The sequence below is a fragment of the Notolabrus celidotus genome, chromosome 15, assembly GCF_009762535.1.
Source record: "Notolabrus celidotus isolate fNotCel1 chromosome 15, fNotCel1.pri, whole genome shotgun sequence".
NCBI lineage: Eukaryota > Metazoa > Chordata > Actinopteri > Labriformes > Labridae > Notolabrus > Notolabrus celidotus.
In genome coordinates, this window is record NC_048286.1 from 30,834,966 (window position 1) to 30,852,429 (window position 17,464).

At 41.7% G+C, this 17,464-nt stretch overlaps 1 protein-coding gene across 1 annotated transcript in view; it reads left to right on the forward strand.

Moving 5' to 3' along the window:
- Positions 1-17,464, forward strand: part of brinp2 (bone morphogenetic protein/retinoic acid inducible neural-specific 2) — a 330,627-nt gene that overhangs the window by 113,496 nt on the left and 199,667 nt on the right. Inside the window, exon 2 of the mRNA XM_034702125.1 lies at positions 4,334-4,802. Within this exon, the coding sequence (XP_034558016.1) occupies positions 4,402-4,802 (401 nt within the window). The 5' untranslated portion in view covers positions 4,334-4,401. The remainder of the gene's footprint in view (positions 1-4,333; positions 4,803-17,464) is intronic.

Consider the following 17,464-nt stretch of genomic DNA (forward strand, 5'->3'; position numbering starts at 1 on the left):
GAAAGGAAAAAGAAAGAAGGAATGAAAGAAAGAAAGATAGAAAGAAGAAATTAAAGGAAAAGGAATAAAAGAAAAGAAAGAAGGAATGAAATGAAAAGGGAAAGAAAGAAAGAGAAGTTGTTGTTTTAAAGGTGGGTTTCAGTTTTCAGACTCTGTTTCTTCTAAATCAGATAAAAATATTCCTCCTCAAACTCCATGCACACAATGAAACACCTCCTTTAAAGCAGAGCTGGCTTATCCTAAAAAACAACCTGACTGAATATTAGTATATCCAGCTCACTATGAGAAGACATTATATCTCAACATGAGACAATTCAACTTTGTCATCTTATTTCAAGTACAAGATGGTCTTAAACCTAGAGAAGTGCCGCTATAATACAACTCAAATTAAGGTGAATATATCTCAAATGAAGAAGTTGACATGAAATGTCTATTTTATCTTCAGTTTGCATTTGAGATTCTCCTCTTCATAATGTTAAACTTTAAATCAGTTGTCATGTCCCGTACCACTGGCAGGCAAACTGTTCAGCATCCACATTGTACAGTAAATGAGGAACAGTTTCAGTTCAGTGCTTCTGTGCTCTTACACTGCAAGGTTGGCTAAAAATTCGTTTGACCATCATTTGCATAAAAATAAGCAAGTTTCAAAACAGCATTGAGAAACCAATTTGCATGCAAGTACATGTTCAGATGACTTGCTGCAAGTCCACCTGGCACATCGTAATGAGTCACTGACCGCAGAGGATGACTGACAGAACGCCGGCAGCACTGGACCTGTGGTGACGAGGAAACAATCATGCATTGGACTTTCACTCGTTGGGAACACTGCAAATGGAAATTAAACACCATGCTACCTTTCCTTCCGTCATGTACCCCGACCACAGCTACATTTGAGTCAGGAATATGCTTGGCACTACATGTTCAGCTTTTAAAATGCTCTCTGGGTTAGCTAAGCAGCAGGTGATGGCTTTCCTGGGAGTGCATTGCAAAATCCCCTGTTTGGATAAAAACAAGGCTTTTAGACCAGAGAGGAGAAGGAGGAGGAGAAGGAGGAGGCTGGGGGGATGGAGGGAAAGCTTTGCATGCAGCAGCAGAGTGGTAGGAGCATTGGTGTAGCTCGGATCAAGGTGAGGGCAGTCATATTTAAATGGACCGCCTTGTGTGGGAATGGGCTTTGATTGGTTTGATTCAATCAGTCAGCTGAGTACAACTGGAGCATATGACTTCTGTGTCCTGCATGAACTAACACTAAGCTTCATTGAATTGTGCTCTTGTCTAGAGGTTTTGTAAGGCATGATAGAACATCTATCTGGAACAATATTTCATTGAGGACAAGTGAGCAATAATTTATTTACAAGATTTAGAAAAGTGCCGATAATGAAATGTATGTTTTTGGCGTTTAGACTCCATCAAGTCTTTAAAAGATGGTATAACTCCTGATGGAGCCTCACACTGGTGGAGATGGTGGTAATGGAAGGATGCAGTATATGAAGAAGGTTTGACATCTGAAGAATTGAACCAGGCACTGAACGAGGAGTGGCGGTGACTGGCAGGGGAAGGAGGGTTGCAACGATCCACGCTGAAGCGTCAAACAGAAGGAGCAGAGAGGAGAACAGATCTAGAGTTTGGCAGCAGCAGGATGATCGGTTGACAGAGGTCATGGTAAAAACCTGGTTAGTGTATACTTCAGGGAGTAGGTGTCGAGACAAGCAGGAGGAGATAGACAGGCTGGAGATACAGAGTGATGAATGATGAATGAATATGGAACAGTCTTACTGCTTGAGCTTACATTGAGCTTCATTAGAGAAGATAAAGCAGTTTGGGACTGAATGTGCAGCATTATTTAAAACGAAAACACAAAAATTCCTCAACTGATTTTATTTTCGAAAGCTACAGCTCTCACCTGTTTGCCCTGTAGTTATAGCATCTGTTGGGAAAGCACTAATCTGTATGTGTAAGGGGGCGGCATGGTGGGTGAATAAACACCACCAGCTGAACTGCACTGGCGCTGAACCTGATTTGCATGTAACTGCTGTGCATCCAATTGGGGATCATGCAAATACAGAGAGCTGCATGCGTTCTGCAGACATGAGACCCTTGGTGTGAACCATAGACTATAAATAATGGACGTAGTATCTGTGACGTCACCCATCTGTTCCTGAGCGCTGCTTTGAAGCCAATCGTTGGCGGCAGCCATATTGGTAATGCTGAACTTAGCCTAACTCCTGTGGAGCTAGTGTGAGGTAAAGAGGCGGGGTTTGAGCCTCCTTGCCAACAGCTACAGTGTTCCCACCTGTCAGTCAAGTCAGTCAAGTCAGTCATGTCCTTAAATGGGCAAAACTTGTAATATCTTCTGAACTGTCGCATTAGAACAAAATTCACCCCTATACAGTCTGTGCCAATAGAGAAATGATCTATTCAGACTGAAGCAGTTTTTTAAACCAGGCTGTAAACATGTTTATTTCTGCTGTAAAGATCGTCTTTTTTGAATTGGTGTGTATGTGGTTTCTGGATTTTCTGCAACCAGCCTCAAGCGGACGCTTGATGAATTGCAGTTTGTAACACTTCCACATGGGCTTCATATTTTGAGACCAGAGGTTGCAGTTGGGTATGATCCATAGACTGTATAAAATATGGACGTAGTATTCGTGACGTCACCCATCTGTTCCTGACCACTGTTTTGAAGCCAATCGTTGGCAGTAGCCATATTGGAAATGCTGAACTCAACCTAACTGCTGTAGAGCTAGTGTGAGGTAAAGAGGCGGGCTTTGAGCCTCCTCGCCAACAGCTACCACCTGACAATCAAATCAGTCATGTCCTTAAATGGGCAAAACTCATGATTGCTTCTGAACTGTCGCATTAGAACAAATTCACCCCCATACAGTGTGTGCCGATATAGAAAAGAGCTATTCAGACTGAAGCCGTTTTTCGAACCAGGCTGTAAACAAGTTCATTTCTGCTGTAAAGATCGTCTTTTTTGAATTGGTGTGTATGTGGTTTCTGGATTTTCTGCAACCAGCCTCAAGTGGACGCTCGATGAATTGCAGTTTGTAACACTTCCACATCGGCTTCATATTTTGAGACCAGAGGTTGCAGTTGGGGATGATCCATAGACTGTATAAATAATGGACGTAGTATCCGTGACGTCACCCATCTGTTCCTGACTGCTGTTTTGAAGCCAATCGTTGGCAGTAGCCATATTGGAAATGCTGAACTCAACCTAACTGCTGTAGAGCTAGTGTGAGGTAAAGAGGCGGGCTTTGAGCCTCCTCGCCAACAGCTACCGCCTGACAATCAAATCAGTCATGGCCTTAAATGGGCAAAACTCATGATAGCTTCTGAACTGTCGCATTAGAACAAATTCACCCTCATACAGTGTGTGCCGATATAGAAAAGAGCTATTCAGACTGAAGCCTTTTTGTGAACCAGGCTGGTTCACTAGACTGTATGAATAAATAATGGACGTAGTATCCGTGACGTCACCCATCTGTTTCTGAAGCGCTGTTTTGAGGTCAATCGGCGGCGGCGGCACCCATGTTGCTGCTGTCGAGTGATTGTGAGGTAAAGAGGCGGGCTTTGAGCCACCTAGCTAACAGCTACAGTGTTCCCCCCTGTAAATCAAGTCAGCTGTGCCTCTCATTGGAGGACTCGTAATCTCAATATCTTTGAAATTGCTGCATTAGAAAAAAATTCAACCCCCCATACAGTGTGTGCCGATATATAAATGAGCTATCCAGACAACACTCGTTTTTTGTACCAGGCTGTAAACATGTTTATTCTGCTGTAGAGATCGTCTTTTTCGAATGGGTGTGTATCTGGTTTCCGGTGTTTCTGCATCCAGCCTTAAGCTGACGCTCGATGAATTGCAGTTTATAACACTTTTGCATTGGCTTCATATTTTGAGAGCAGAAGTTGCAGTTGGGTATGAACAATAGAAATGGGGCTGGATGAGAAGCAGTGGCCTCATCAGTGGAATGTAGTTTGTATGAGCACAAAGTGACTTTGTAGATATGAAAGCAGTGTCTCTCTGATTTGTTCACTGAATTAATTCTCATGGTTTAATAACAATAATTATGTGCGTCTCTGACATGCAGGGCATTTCTTTCATGTGCATATTCACAGCAGGCCAGATGAAAACAGCCTCACTGTTATGATGGTTTCTTGTTGAGCACTGCTGTAAGGGAGGGGGGGTGTCATTACGCAGCTTTAATTTTTTGGGGTTTTTAATTATAAAATGTAGAAGGAAATGTCATTCAGTCTGGAGTTTCTATTAAATGTGCTTTAAATGTCTCATCATGATACTAAAGTCAAATGTGTCTTTGCCTCTCTTCAGGGCCATCGGGAGGTGACTGTCAGAAGAAATGCCGGTCCTCGGTGCCCTAGTACATCACCACCAGGACCATGGCGACTCCTTGGCCAATGAGAAGAGAGAGGTGCTCTTATGGCTCCTCCTGTCTTGCTAGATGGTCGGCGTCCTCCTTCATGCTCCTATGGTTGCCCTGGGTGTTGCTATGGCTTCCATGGCCCACCCGAGCTGAACAAGTGGGCGGTGGGGGACACATCGGGAAGTCACTCCACGGTTCCCTGTCGTCCCCCTCGTTAACATCATCTTCATCCTCCTCCTCCTCTTCCTCCTCCTTGTCCCCGTCCAGCTCCACGGCGTGGGGCTTCAACACGAGGCAGAGCGGAGGGCAGCTGGACTGGCTGCTGTCAGAGAAAGGACCTTTCCACAGATGTCCGGAGTACACAGAGTTCAGAGAGAGGTTCCAGCAGGGATTTTCTACCAGATACAAGATTTACAGGTGAGAGTCGTCAGCACCTCTATGTGTGTGTGTGTGTGTGTGTACGTGTGTGTGTGTGTCAGACAGAAAGAGAGCGTGTGAGACAGGATTTAAAAGATCAAAAGGTGGGAGGAAAAGGTTGTTTTCTTATTTATATCCCTGGCTCTTAGCTCGTAGCTTATGGATAGCTTTCCAACATTTTTGGCTTATGACCTCAGAAGTGCTCCTGAAAAAGTCTGGACACCCACATATGATATAAAAAAGGAATAGAGCACTGTAGAGTAGAGGGTGAGATTCTTTGCTTTTAGTTCTTGGTATTGATCAGGCTCCAAGATCTCCCAAACTGCACCCATTGAAAAAAGCCTGATAAATACAAGTTTGACACATCATGACCCAGGTTCAAAACAAAGTTGAGGAAAAGTTATACTACCCTAAGACTGTTTTGCAAACTTAACATATATCTGTCAATGAGGCTTTGTTCAAGTGGAAACCTCCGGTCTTGAGAAGTAAAGATGATGGAAGAAGTGTTAAACACTGCAGTCCCTCAAGTGTCCACTTGGGGCTGGCTTTGGAAGCACTTGAAACCACTTACACACCCATTCAATCTTTGTTGCACACAACCCAGCTCAACACCATCTCTTTGCCTCTCCTCATGTAGAATCTGAAAGTTAGGTTGAGTCAGTATTTCCAATGAGGCATCTGCTGATGATAGGCTCCAAAACTTGACTGGGACTGAGTTTTCCACAGTCTAAACCTACATAAATGTAGTCAAAGATATGTATCAGCGTCTTTTTGCATGCTGCAGTCGATCATATTACCTTGTCTTATGTAATCTGTGATGCTAACTGTCTGTAGGAGAATACAGTTGGTTTGATTTAGCCTTCAATGAAGTACCTCCTACTCTTTTGAAACCCTTTTCTTAAGTGATTTGGAAGGAAGGTGCTCATAAACCAAACTACCTCTCCATCTTTAAGGAGGGAAATGAAATGGATGAATATGTGTAGCAGCCATAGACACTAACCTCGCGACCACACACAGTAGTGTGTTACAGCAGTGTAACTGTTACTTTGTGAGGCTGTGCTGTTCACCTGATGGTTATGCTAAGGTGAAATCTTGGGAAGTTATTCACACACCTTGTGAAGAAACAACAAACGTCTACATCAAATTCTGTTAATTCTGCTGAACTATTTCCTGGAGCAATAATCGTATATTCAAATGTAAGAAACAATATGAGAATGTTTCTTTTACATCTGTAATTGTAGATAATAAATATTAGGCATCATTGTTTTAACTTCCTCATTACAATATTTTTCATAAAACACCTTTGATGAATCTGACCATGGGCAGCATCATTGATAAAGTCTCAGTGACATCGCACCTCTGGTTTCTGAAGAGGCGTTATGAAGTTAGACAGTGGTAGTTGCCATATTGGAAATGCTTCCTCCAATTAACTCAACTCAACCTTTATTTATAAGTGCTGCACAGATCAAAAGCAAAAAAGATAAGATAGAATAGCTGAAATAAGATAGAATAAAATAGATTAAAATGTAATTAAGATTATGCCAGATGTCCACTCAACCTTGATTAAAAGCCAGGGAGAAAAGGTGAGTCTTAAGAGAGGATTTAAAAACCTCAATTGATCCCCCAGAGCGGATATGTTGGGGCAGGTTGTTCCAGAGCCGAGGGGCAGCCGCCACAAAGGCTCGGTCACCTCTAGTTTTAAGCCTTGTTTTGGGAGTGACCAATAGCAACTGACCAGATGATCTCCTGGTAGGGACATGATACTGGAGAAGCTTGGTCAGGACTTAACTTTCAATCAATCAATAAAAGAGAAAGAGGTGGATTTGAGGTAGGACTTGAGCTTCCTGGCAAACAGCTTCATCGTGTACACCTGTCTGTCAATCCACAACTTCCCCAATCATGCAAATCAATCAATCAATCAATCAAGCTTTATTTATATAGCCCCTTTCATACAAGTCAATTGCAACCCAAAGTGCTTTACAGCGATTGAAAACAAGAAAGAAGCAGAAATAAAAATAATGGCAAGACATATTAAAAAACAAAGAAAATAGATTTTAAAATACAGACTAATGCACACCAACAACAATAGAATATATGTAATTAAAATAAGTTAAAGCGCCGAATTAATCTTAAGAATATAAATAGTTAAAATAAATACATTTAAAAAGGGGTAAGGATAAGAGTTGAAAATAAAATGAAGGCTTAAAATGTCAATAAAACTGAGTAGATAAATAAAAATGAATGAATGAATAAATAAAAGTAAAATTTGTAAAATATTAAAGCAACAGAATATATGCAGAACTCCTAGCTTTAATACAATTAAAACAGTCATGAAAAGAGAAATGAGATAATGAGAACAAAATCATGTTCCAACCAGGCTGTGAACATGTTTGATTCTACTGTAAAGATGTACACTTTAACACAGGGATGTCAAACATACGGCCCGCGGGCCAAAACCGGCCCACCAGAGGTTCCAACCCGGCCCGCGAATGACTTCTCAAAATGTAAAAATGACAGAGAAGACATTAACTGCAATTTTTTAAATACAAGTAACCGCTATATCAGATTTGTTCTCTGGGGGTTGCATACAATCATTGTGCTGATGGAGCTCGCCTGAACAATGCAGGTGAGTGGGAAACCTGTGTGCTTGGTGTGTTCGGAGCAGGTTTCAGTGCATAAAGAATATAATATTTGGCCCCACTATGAGACTTATCATGGCGAAAAACAAAACAGCTGTTTCAGTAAAAATGTAGTTCATTAAATGTGAAAATTTTCATAATTTACTTGTACTTTTTGCACTAAAACAAAGGGAAAATTTTAGAGTTGTCCTTCTTTATAGGTTATTATGTTATGATTTTACTTGTCCGGCCCACTTGAGATCAAATTGGGCTGTATGTGGCCCCTGAACTGAAATTAGTTTGACACCCCTGCTTTAACATGACAGCTATCAGGGCTTTGTTGGCTTTTGAACCCAGCCTCAAGTGGACACTTTAAGAACTGCAGCACTTTGCAAATCCTCATTGGCTTTATTTTTGCCAGCCTGCTCTGACAGCAAACACCACTGGCATGCTTTGAACCTGCTGTAACACACCATTAGATGGTGAAATGTTCTTAACTGCAAACTAATGTGCTAAAATTCATCACATCGAGACTCTGAATGTCCGTGCCAAATTTGCAGGGGCAATTCAGCCAACATCTATTGAGATATTTTGATCCAAACAATAAACAGAAGCACTAAACCAAGCGATCACAACATGACACCATCTGACAGCCAAGATGGGAACCACAGCTCTGAAATGTGAAGAGTCTCAATCAGTGGATTTTATGTATTTATCTATTGTCTCATTCTGTATCACTTTGTTGCCTGAGTCGTGTCCTGAAGTTTGTTGCAATAGTTGCTAAAATGATCTGTCTCTTTCACATCCATGCAACAAAATGTTATATTCCTATTATTCATTTCTAAAAAACATTGAGAGTTAATCTGAAGCATGCATAAATACCAACGCTTTAATTTCACTTTTTAAAGTTAGCAGCAAAGTTATAACTCCAAGTTTAAAAGCAAACATCACAAAGAGAGATATATGAAAAACATATCAGCTGGTTCCACTCAAATCAAAGGAATAAATTTAGTTATAATGAAATAATATAAATGCACAGAAACAAACAGTAGAGGTCAATATGATGATATTTATCTTTTCAGCTCTGCCTTGGTGTATAAATCATTTTTCTCATAATACAGCTCCAGCACTAGAATTCAATCAATCCCCCTTCTGTCTGGGTATGAGAGCATGTAATGAAAAGATGTTCTGTAACACTTTTTATCACTCAAAAACACACATTATTGTCAAAACACAGCTTCTCTGTATTAAAATCTGCAGGATGAAAGAAATCCAATTCAGGCAGCAGTATTATGATTTGTGCAAAGTGAGATTAGAAGTCTGTGAGACAGCAAAGTCTCCCTCTTCAATTTCAGATGACTGTTTTAAATGCAGAAAGGGAAACTTACAGCTTTAAGATTTCATGAATTGAAGGTAATGAGCTTATTTTGACAGATTCTGTGCCTGGGTTTTTTATTTGCTGTGAGAAGTAAAATGGAATTAGTTTGGAGTTAGATTAGACAGGAATCAGAGGGAATTCTAAACATATGTTGCTGGGTTGATTAAAGTCAGGGTTTTAAATATTGTAGATGCAATGTGTAGAACAATAACAGAGGAGCTGTTGATTATAAAGAAGACCAATCATAGAACAAAGTGATGACACAGATGATTCAGTCATAGTTTCCATCAGTCTGATTCGTTCTGTCCTGTCTCAGCTGGTGACTGAAATAACATTTCATCATAAACATAAAGCAGATATTTGTTACATACACAGTCATACACAGTTCTCACTTATCTAAGGCGCTTTATTAAAAGATGGTTTAAAGTCTGTCTGACTGCTCATAACTCCAAACTCGTGAAAAAGACTGAAATCATTTCATTTCTCAAGTTTTAATAAAAGAATTGCCTTCAGAAGATGTATTCCAGTGGTGAGGCTGCAATCTTAAAATCCTACCATAAAGCAGAATAGACTACTCTGACTGTGGGAACAAATCAAGGTGAATCTCCATCAATACAAACATCAGAGTTTATTATTTTACATCAGAATAAAATCTATACCATGTCAGAATGAAAAGAAGAGTGAGACCCTTCTTCTATAGTCTGTGCAGAATGATGTTTGGTACTGTCTTGCTGAGATATGAAAGGTTTCTCCTGTAAAAGGCATTGTCTGGATGGCAGCATGAGTTGCTCTTGAACCTGTATATATCACTCAGCATTAATGGAGTCTTACCAGACGAGCAGTACAGGACAGGAACGACTATGGAGCCTAAAGTGAACCAAACAATATCAGAAGAAACCACAGCAACACAGCGTCTTCCTTTAAAGGATTTCTCCTCATATTTACTGACTTAATTGAGGAGCAAAAACACAATCGTCACAATATACAACATTTATCACAACATCACAAATCTTACCCAGGCAAGTAAAAAGATAATCAAAACAGGCCTTTACTCTCAGTTCTAACTCTTGTTACTCAAATGTGCGCTTCCACAGTCCTCGCTTGCCACCTTCTATGTGCACTTGAGTTCAGTCCATCTCCTTGTGTAGTTGAGTTCAGCATTAGCATCTCACATAACACATGGAGCAGTAGAACTTTGCATTAGCGGTCAGCGCTAGCCACTAGCATAGCGATCGGCTGTTAGCATCAGCTTCTGAAATGTTTGGCGTTTAGAGCTCACCGTGCAAATCCTCCACAACAGATAGTCCTTGTCCTGTTTTTCCCCTCTTCTCCTCTCCCATGAGAGGTGGGTGCGTTGCAGGTGCTCTCATAATCGACTTCCAATCTTTGTTTTCGCTTGTGCTCATGGTGGCCGCTCATCCGTGCAGTGCTCTTAAGGGAATGCTTCAATCACCTTCACCTGTGTTGTAGTCGCCACACAGGAAGTACAACACACGGCTGGGTTCGCCCCTTCACAATAAAACTCTGCTACGAAACTCTGCTATGAATCTCAGCTATGAAACTCTTCTATTAACCTGGGTTACTCTGGCTTTTGAACTATGCACTGTTAAATGGCCGGGCTGTCCCTCTCCTCCTCAAAGCAGAGGACACAGCGTCCATGATTCCCCCCATAAATATCAAAAAGGTGTTAAAGTTCTCATTGTGGACTCATCAATACAGAGAAAGACTTCCAGTTAATTCAACATTGGTTTGTTTCCTGTGTGAAGAAGACAAAGTGGAACAGACTCACCAATAGTTTGGATATGACATCCTGCATATATTTCCCTTAAGTCTCCAACATTATATCTGATATCCACCAGCAGTAGAAACAAGTCGAGCTGTAGTAGCTCACTTACTCTTGGTTTTATGCTGACAAGCTGCCACATCCTACCCTTACTCCCTAGGTCTTCAATGCACTGGGCCGGTTTTTCAGAAGTCTCCTCCCATTGCCCACCACAAGACATATCTGTAACACTGGAATCCCCATCGGTCTCAACTTCGCCTTCCCATCCCCTATACAGCTCAGAACTGCACAGACCGACATCTGAGGAAGCCATGTCTGTGTCTGATGACACGGGCGGGGCAATGGTTTCCAATTTGGAGCATAAAAGGGGGAAGTATAGATCAAGAGACTACTCTGTGAATTTAGACGGCCAGAAAATAGAGGAAAAGACTGATGAGACCAGACGAGCAGTATAACCATCCCACTTGTATTTAGGGGATGCTGGCTTTTGAACTATGCACTGTTACATGGCCGGGCTGTCCCTCTCCTCCTCAGAGCAGAGGACACAGCGTCCATGATTCCCCCCCTCATTGGAGACACCTCAATGCAGGGAAAGACGTCCAGTTAATTTGACATTGGTTTGTTTTCTGTGTGAAGAAGAGAAAGTGGAAAGGAATCACCAATAGTTTGGATATTACATCCTCTATATATTCCTCTTAAGTCTCTGATGTTATTTCTGATATCCACTAACAGTAGAAACACGTCGAGCTGTAACAGCTCACTTACTCTTGGATTTATGTTGGATGTAATTCTTGTGTTGGAACCTCAAATCTCACATTTGGCCCTAATATTTCCCTGCTGGAGAGGACTGTGTGCCAACGCAGGAGGTTTTCAGTGTGTGTCCAGATTCTGTTCGCTGTGCGCTCTATAAATAATGCAGTGCAGTCTTCTGTGCCAGGTCCAGAGTTCATGGCTGCCACTGTCACCATTATCATTACTCCAAATTTAAAACCAAAAGTGATGGATATAATCTACCTCCGCTGAGGCTGCAACTCAGATTTCCATTTCCTCAATATCTACAGTACGTCTGATTCTTTGCTTTTTCATTTCCTCCCTCCCTCTGTGAGCTCTTTAAAAATAGTTTCTCTCTGCTCGTATCCTTGGAAGTTGTCACTGCCGTTTGTGCTGTCAGAAATGGAGACTTGGCTGAGAATTATGTGCTCTAATTATCTTTGCCGTATTTTTGTTCTTTGACCATTACAGAACTTGACTGAGTCTGTGTTTCAAAAGATGTTCGATAAAGTACAATGCTTCTTTGAAGTGAATCACACACGCTTCCTCTAACTGTCGCTCTCGCCCGGCTGCCTCTTTGTATGGCTGCTTTTATTCAGGAAAGCCATTGAAGCTTGAGAAGATTTGTTATGGCGTTGTTCACAGCTGTACAGTCACATATACTCCCTTGCTGGTGCCTGACTCGGGTCTCTGCTGCTACTCTGGTCACTCTCAGGTTCAAAATCTATCTTTCAGGGGAACGTTTGAGACTTTTTTTGCTGACCGGTTCCTGATATTTCTCTGCTGACTCCCAAAGCTGAGCTGCTGTCTTCTCTCTCTTACTGTCTAACTCTTCCTTAACTTGAATGAAAAGGAAATGACAGAATCACTTACAGATGAAGGGGAAGAATAGTGTGAAGTGACAGGTGAAGATTTGGTGACAGAAGTGGGACAGATTGTCATTTGACTGTGCTTTTAGCCGCGAGGCACTCTCAGTTATCATTGAGTCAGACACATTGAAACCTTTCTCTTATGTGTCTCTGTTCTTCCTTATAACTTTCAAGGCAAGGCAAGGCAAGGCAAGGCAAGGCAAGGCAAGGCAAGGCAAGGCAAGGCAAGGCAAGGCAAGGCAAGGCAAGGCAGCTTTGTTTGTATAGCGCATTTCATACAAGAGGGCAACTCAATGTGCTTTACATTAAAACATTAAAAGCATTGGAAACATTCAGACAGGCATAAAAGAGCACAGTTAAAATGAAAAATATAATACAACAAAAAAGAAAAGGAAAATTAGAAATATGTTAAAAATAAAATTAGGTTAAAGTGAGTTAAAATAAGCTAAGATAGTAGCAAATAAAAAAGTCTTAGTCTTTGATTTAAAAGAGGGGAGAGTTGGAGCGGACCTGCAGCTTTCAGGGAGTGTGTTCCAGATATGTGGTACCAGACCAGTACCTGATGACCCCAGAGGTTGAGGTGGTTCATATAGTAGCAGCAGATCAGCAATGTATTTTGGGCCTAAACCATTCAGTGCTTTATAAACCATCAGCAGGATTTTAAAGTCTATTCTCTGACAGACAGGAAGCCAGTGTAGAGATCTAAGAACTGGAGTGATGTGGTCTACTTTCTTGGTCCTTGTTAGGACTTGAGCAGCAGCATTCTGTATGAGCTGCAGCCGTCTGATGGACTTTTTAGGGAGTCCTGTAAAGACCCCGTTACAGTAGTCTAGTCTGCTGAAGATAAATGCATGGACAAGTTTTTCTGCATCCTGCTGAAACATAAGTCCTTTAATCCTTGATATATTCTGAAGGTGATAGTAGGCTGACTTTGTAATTGTCTTAATGTGGCTGCAGGAATTAAGGTCTGAGTCTAAGACTACACCAAGGTTTCTGGCTTGGTTTGAACATTTCATCTGTGCAGATTGGAACTGAGCAGTAACCTTTAACCTTTCTTCCTTGGCTCCAAAAACAATCATTTCAGTTTTTTCTTTGTTTAACTGAAGAAAATTCTGTCTCGTCCAGTCATTGATTTGTTCAATGCATTTACTCAGCAATTGTATGGGACTATAATCCCCTGGTGATATGGTGATGTAAATGTGTGTGTCATCTGCATAGCTATGGTATTTTATGTAGTTGTTTCTTATTATCTGACCTAAGGTGTTTTACTTTCTGGCAAAATGCTTCAATATTCTTCTTCTGCAGCCAAATACAGTCAGATAAATGTGATTCACTCACTCTAGTGATGACTTTAACTACCTGGGGACTTCCTTTGGTCTTAAAACTGGTGTCAGATTTGTGTGCAGCACCAAATTAACAAAGCTTGTAGTATTTTGAAATACTGATATTATAGACTTGTTTTGAATTAAAGGCACTCCGCAGTAAATTCTCCCCTGCAATAAATAGGCAAAAAGACAATAACTGCAAAGCCATCTGGATCGAGTAATGTTCTGCACCAGTTTTGTGCATGTCATAAATCTGAAGGTTTTGGGATGTTACTCCTCTGATTAATTAAACTTTTCTGTTTCTGCAGCTTAGTCTCTGATGTTTTGTAAGCCGCCTAGAATTGCACCCAGAAGGCTGTCAAAACTTGTATTTAAAATGCCAGCCCTGCCTCTGCAGTCCTAACCTGAGAGGAGGTTTATAAAAAAACAGAACAACAGACCATAAAAATGATGTTTCTTTTTGTTTGACTGTCGGACCTGGCAGGTTGGCATTCAATGAAGATCACACACATGACCTCCAGTCCTCAGGTAATAGCAATACCTGTGCCTTCAGGGCTTAAGTGGAGATGTATGCAAAGATAGCATCAATGTGGCTGATAATCTCCTGCTGCACGAGTATAACGCTTTCTCCACAGGCCATGTGTGACTTGTAATTTTGGGATGGACGCCATATGTCCCCTTTGCTTGTTTTTGGCAGAAGCTCGAGTGCGGGGAAATCATTCGGTCTCCAGAACAGCTATTTTCAACACCATCAATGTGAACAGAAATGAAATGGAAGTGGGATGAACAAATGACAAAATTACTTGGAAAAAATGAATCATTCAGTTAACAGATTTTTTCACTGGTTGTCGTGTATAATGCCACTAAATGATATAACCAATTTCAATAAATGCAGTGCTCACAGGGAACATTTCCAGAGCGTCTGAGAGGTTTGTTGAAAGCAGAACCGCTCCAACTACTTTTTGCACAAGATAAGACATGTTTACCACCAGGGATGGACTTTGGACAACTCCAGCGGTAGATTGTAGACTGCTCTTTAAATCCAGAGAACACTTTTCTTTCCAAAATTGGTCTCATTATGTTGACGTTAACTGCAGGTCAATACAGCAACAACAAAGATACAGACTGATGGTCAGAAATCATCACAGTTTAAATGAGAGGGATGGTGAAAGTTTTGAAATAATCCTTGTTGTCATCCTCCTTTGTGAAATGTACAATAGACAGTAAACTTGAATGATCTTTATGCCCTCCTGTTTGTCAGAAGACTAACAGCTTCTTTACATCTGCTCTGGGTCGACTCTTTTTTTCTCTTGTCATTGAATAAGTTAAATCTGACTCCTGTTACTCTTAGTGGATAAACATTGAGGATATATTAGTAATGTCTGTATTCTGACCTAGTGTATAGAACATGCTTTGAAAAAAGAAAACCACTGATGGAAAACTAATGTAGCTGGTGTTGCCAAACTCTGACTGGAGTTGTACTTTGAGTCCTGGACTTAGACTCGAGCACTGATGAGTTGCACTTGGACTAAAGCAGTAATTGCATTTGAACTTGCAGACACTGTACAATTCTTAAAATCAATACAAGCAAAATAAACAAATAACAAATAACACAGATCAAACAAAACAACACAACAGTACAATCACAAATGAAAAGCTAACTTAAAAAGATGAGTTTTTAAAAGAGATTTGAAAGCTGAAGGGTCAGAGCAGTTTTGTTTATGGGAGGTGAGTGAGTTCCAGAGGGTGGGGGCGGCTACTGAGAAGGCTCTGTCCCCCCAGGTTCGGTGCTTGGTTCTGTGAGGTGGGGACAGGAGGTTGGCATGTGAGGAGCGCAGGTTACGGGAAGGAGTGTGATGGTGGAGGAGGTCAGTGAGGTAGGAAGGGGCCTGGTGGTGGAGGAGGTCAGTGAGGTAGGAAGGGGCCTGGTGGTGGAGGAGGTCAGTGAGGTAGGAAGGGGCCTGGTGGTGGAGGAGGTCAGTGAGGTAGGAAGGGGCCTGGTGGTGGAGGAGGTCAGTGACGTAGGAAGAGGCCTGGTGGTGGAGGAGGTCAGTGAGGTAGGAAGAGGCCTGGTGGTGGAGGAGGTCAGTGAGGTAGGAAGGGGCCTGGTGGTGGAGGAGGTCAGTGAGGTAGGAAGGGGCCTGGTGGTGGAGGGCTTTGTGGGTGAGGAGGAGGATTTTAAACTGTATGCGGTAGGGGACGGGGAGCCAATGAAGATGTTGGAGGACGGGGGTGATGTGGTCACGGGAGCGGGTGCAGGTGGGGAGGCGTGCAGCAGAGTTTTGAATGTCTTGCAGTTTATGGAGGACTTTGCATGATGTGAAGACTTTGATAGTTTCTGTTAGCTTTTAGTTTGAAGCCCTTAGAATTTACTCAGTTTCCAGTGAAGTATCTCATGTTTACTCAATTTTGTCCAACAGAATGTGTTACAGCACAATGGCTCCAGGTGTCTCTAGGGGAGGCTTAAAAAAGATCACCTTTGACCTAGGCAAATATATGGTTGACAGTAACAGCTGATGTCCTTGTAAATACTCAGAACAAGGAGTTCGTAAATGGAGTCAAATAGCAGCTAACTTGAAGCTTGTGTTGAAGAGCCCATATATGTATATGTTTGAAGGACACCCTCATTCTAATTTGAGTGCACCTTCATAGTATTTAAGCCAGAACGTGGAGATAGAAGGGAGGCGACTTCATCTGGCCCGGTCGTCCTCCAAGCAGTCGCGATGCTTGTTACTGATGCTGATGCTGTTTGATTGTAATAAATCTGATTACTATCCAAGATGGCCAGTGTCACGAAGTTCATTCTACATCTACACATCACGGGCTGTTAAGATACGACACCAGTAAAGACCTGACACGTGTTCACTTGTGTGCACGTTCCGTGGCGTCTTGTTTAGCAACAGATCTTGCTAGGATGTCTAAAGAGATGCTCAGAAGTGTGAGTTTCATTTTGGAAGATTTTACAGCTAATGCAAGCTAGAGTGGTGCAACATGTATGATTGAGTAGATCAGCAATCCCACCTAAGAAACTAAGAGTGTGTCTCCCCAGTTCACATTTTGCAGTGTGCATTTACACATCACACACAGAGCTGTAACTTCATAGATCATTTGAATTCAGACAAAACCAGCCAGATTCTAATCTTGATAAGTGACACAATTTATATGCTAACAAAACCTCCCACACAGTCAGTCCAGGATCAGACAGTCAGTATAGTTTAGAGCAAGACAGCTGTCCTCTTTATAAATCCTCAGGTAGTGGGACTTGACTCAGACTGGCATTCATCTTTGGTGACTCAGACTTGATCTGAGACACAGGGGGACTTGAGACTTGAGTCAGATTTGAAGCTTGATGACTCAGCTACAACATTGTAACAGACTACTGGGGCATACCTTATTTTTTTGTGGGCCTACCCAAGGTCTCTTCTATGTTCTGTCAACAAGTCAGACACCTTCTTTTCATAGAGCTCAAATCACAACAAATCACTGGACACAAGTATTTTAATTTCCATGAACTTTACTGTGGAGGTTTTCAGAATGAGGTTCATGAGCATCTTCTCCTCCTTTGGAGAGCTCTGACATATAGGATGCTATTTCTTGTTACTGAGAAACAAGCACACAGAATGCTCTGTCAGTGTGGATGCAGGATGAATTCATTCAACACGTAATGAGTTGTGCAGGAGTCATCATTTCAGATATGATCAAGTCCTGACTTTGTCTTGTGTAACAGTTTCTTTTTGTTTCCTCTCATCTCTGCTCCTCGCTCTCACAGCTTCCACACCGCCGTCTCTCTCTCTCTTACTCTCTCTCTCTTTCTCTCTGTGTGTTTGCACTTTGCAAATGCATTCCTAAATTCCCGGGCTTGTTTGCCGCTTTTGATTTGATTGCTGCTTCCCTTGCTACCCACAACAACAAAGCACT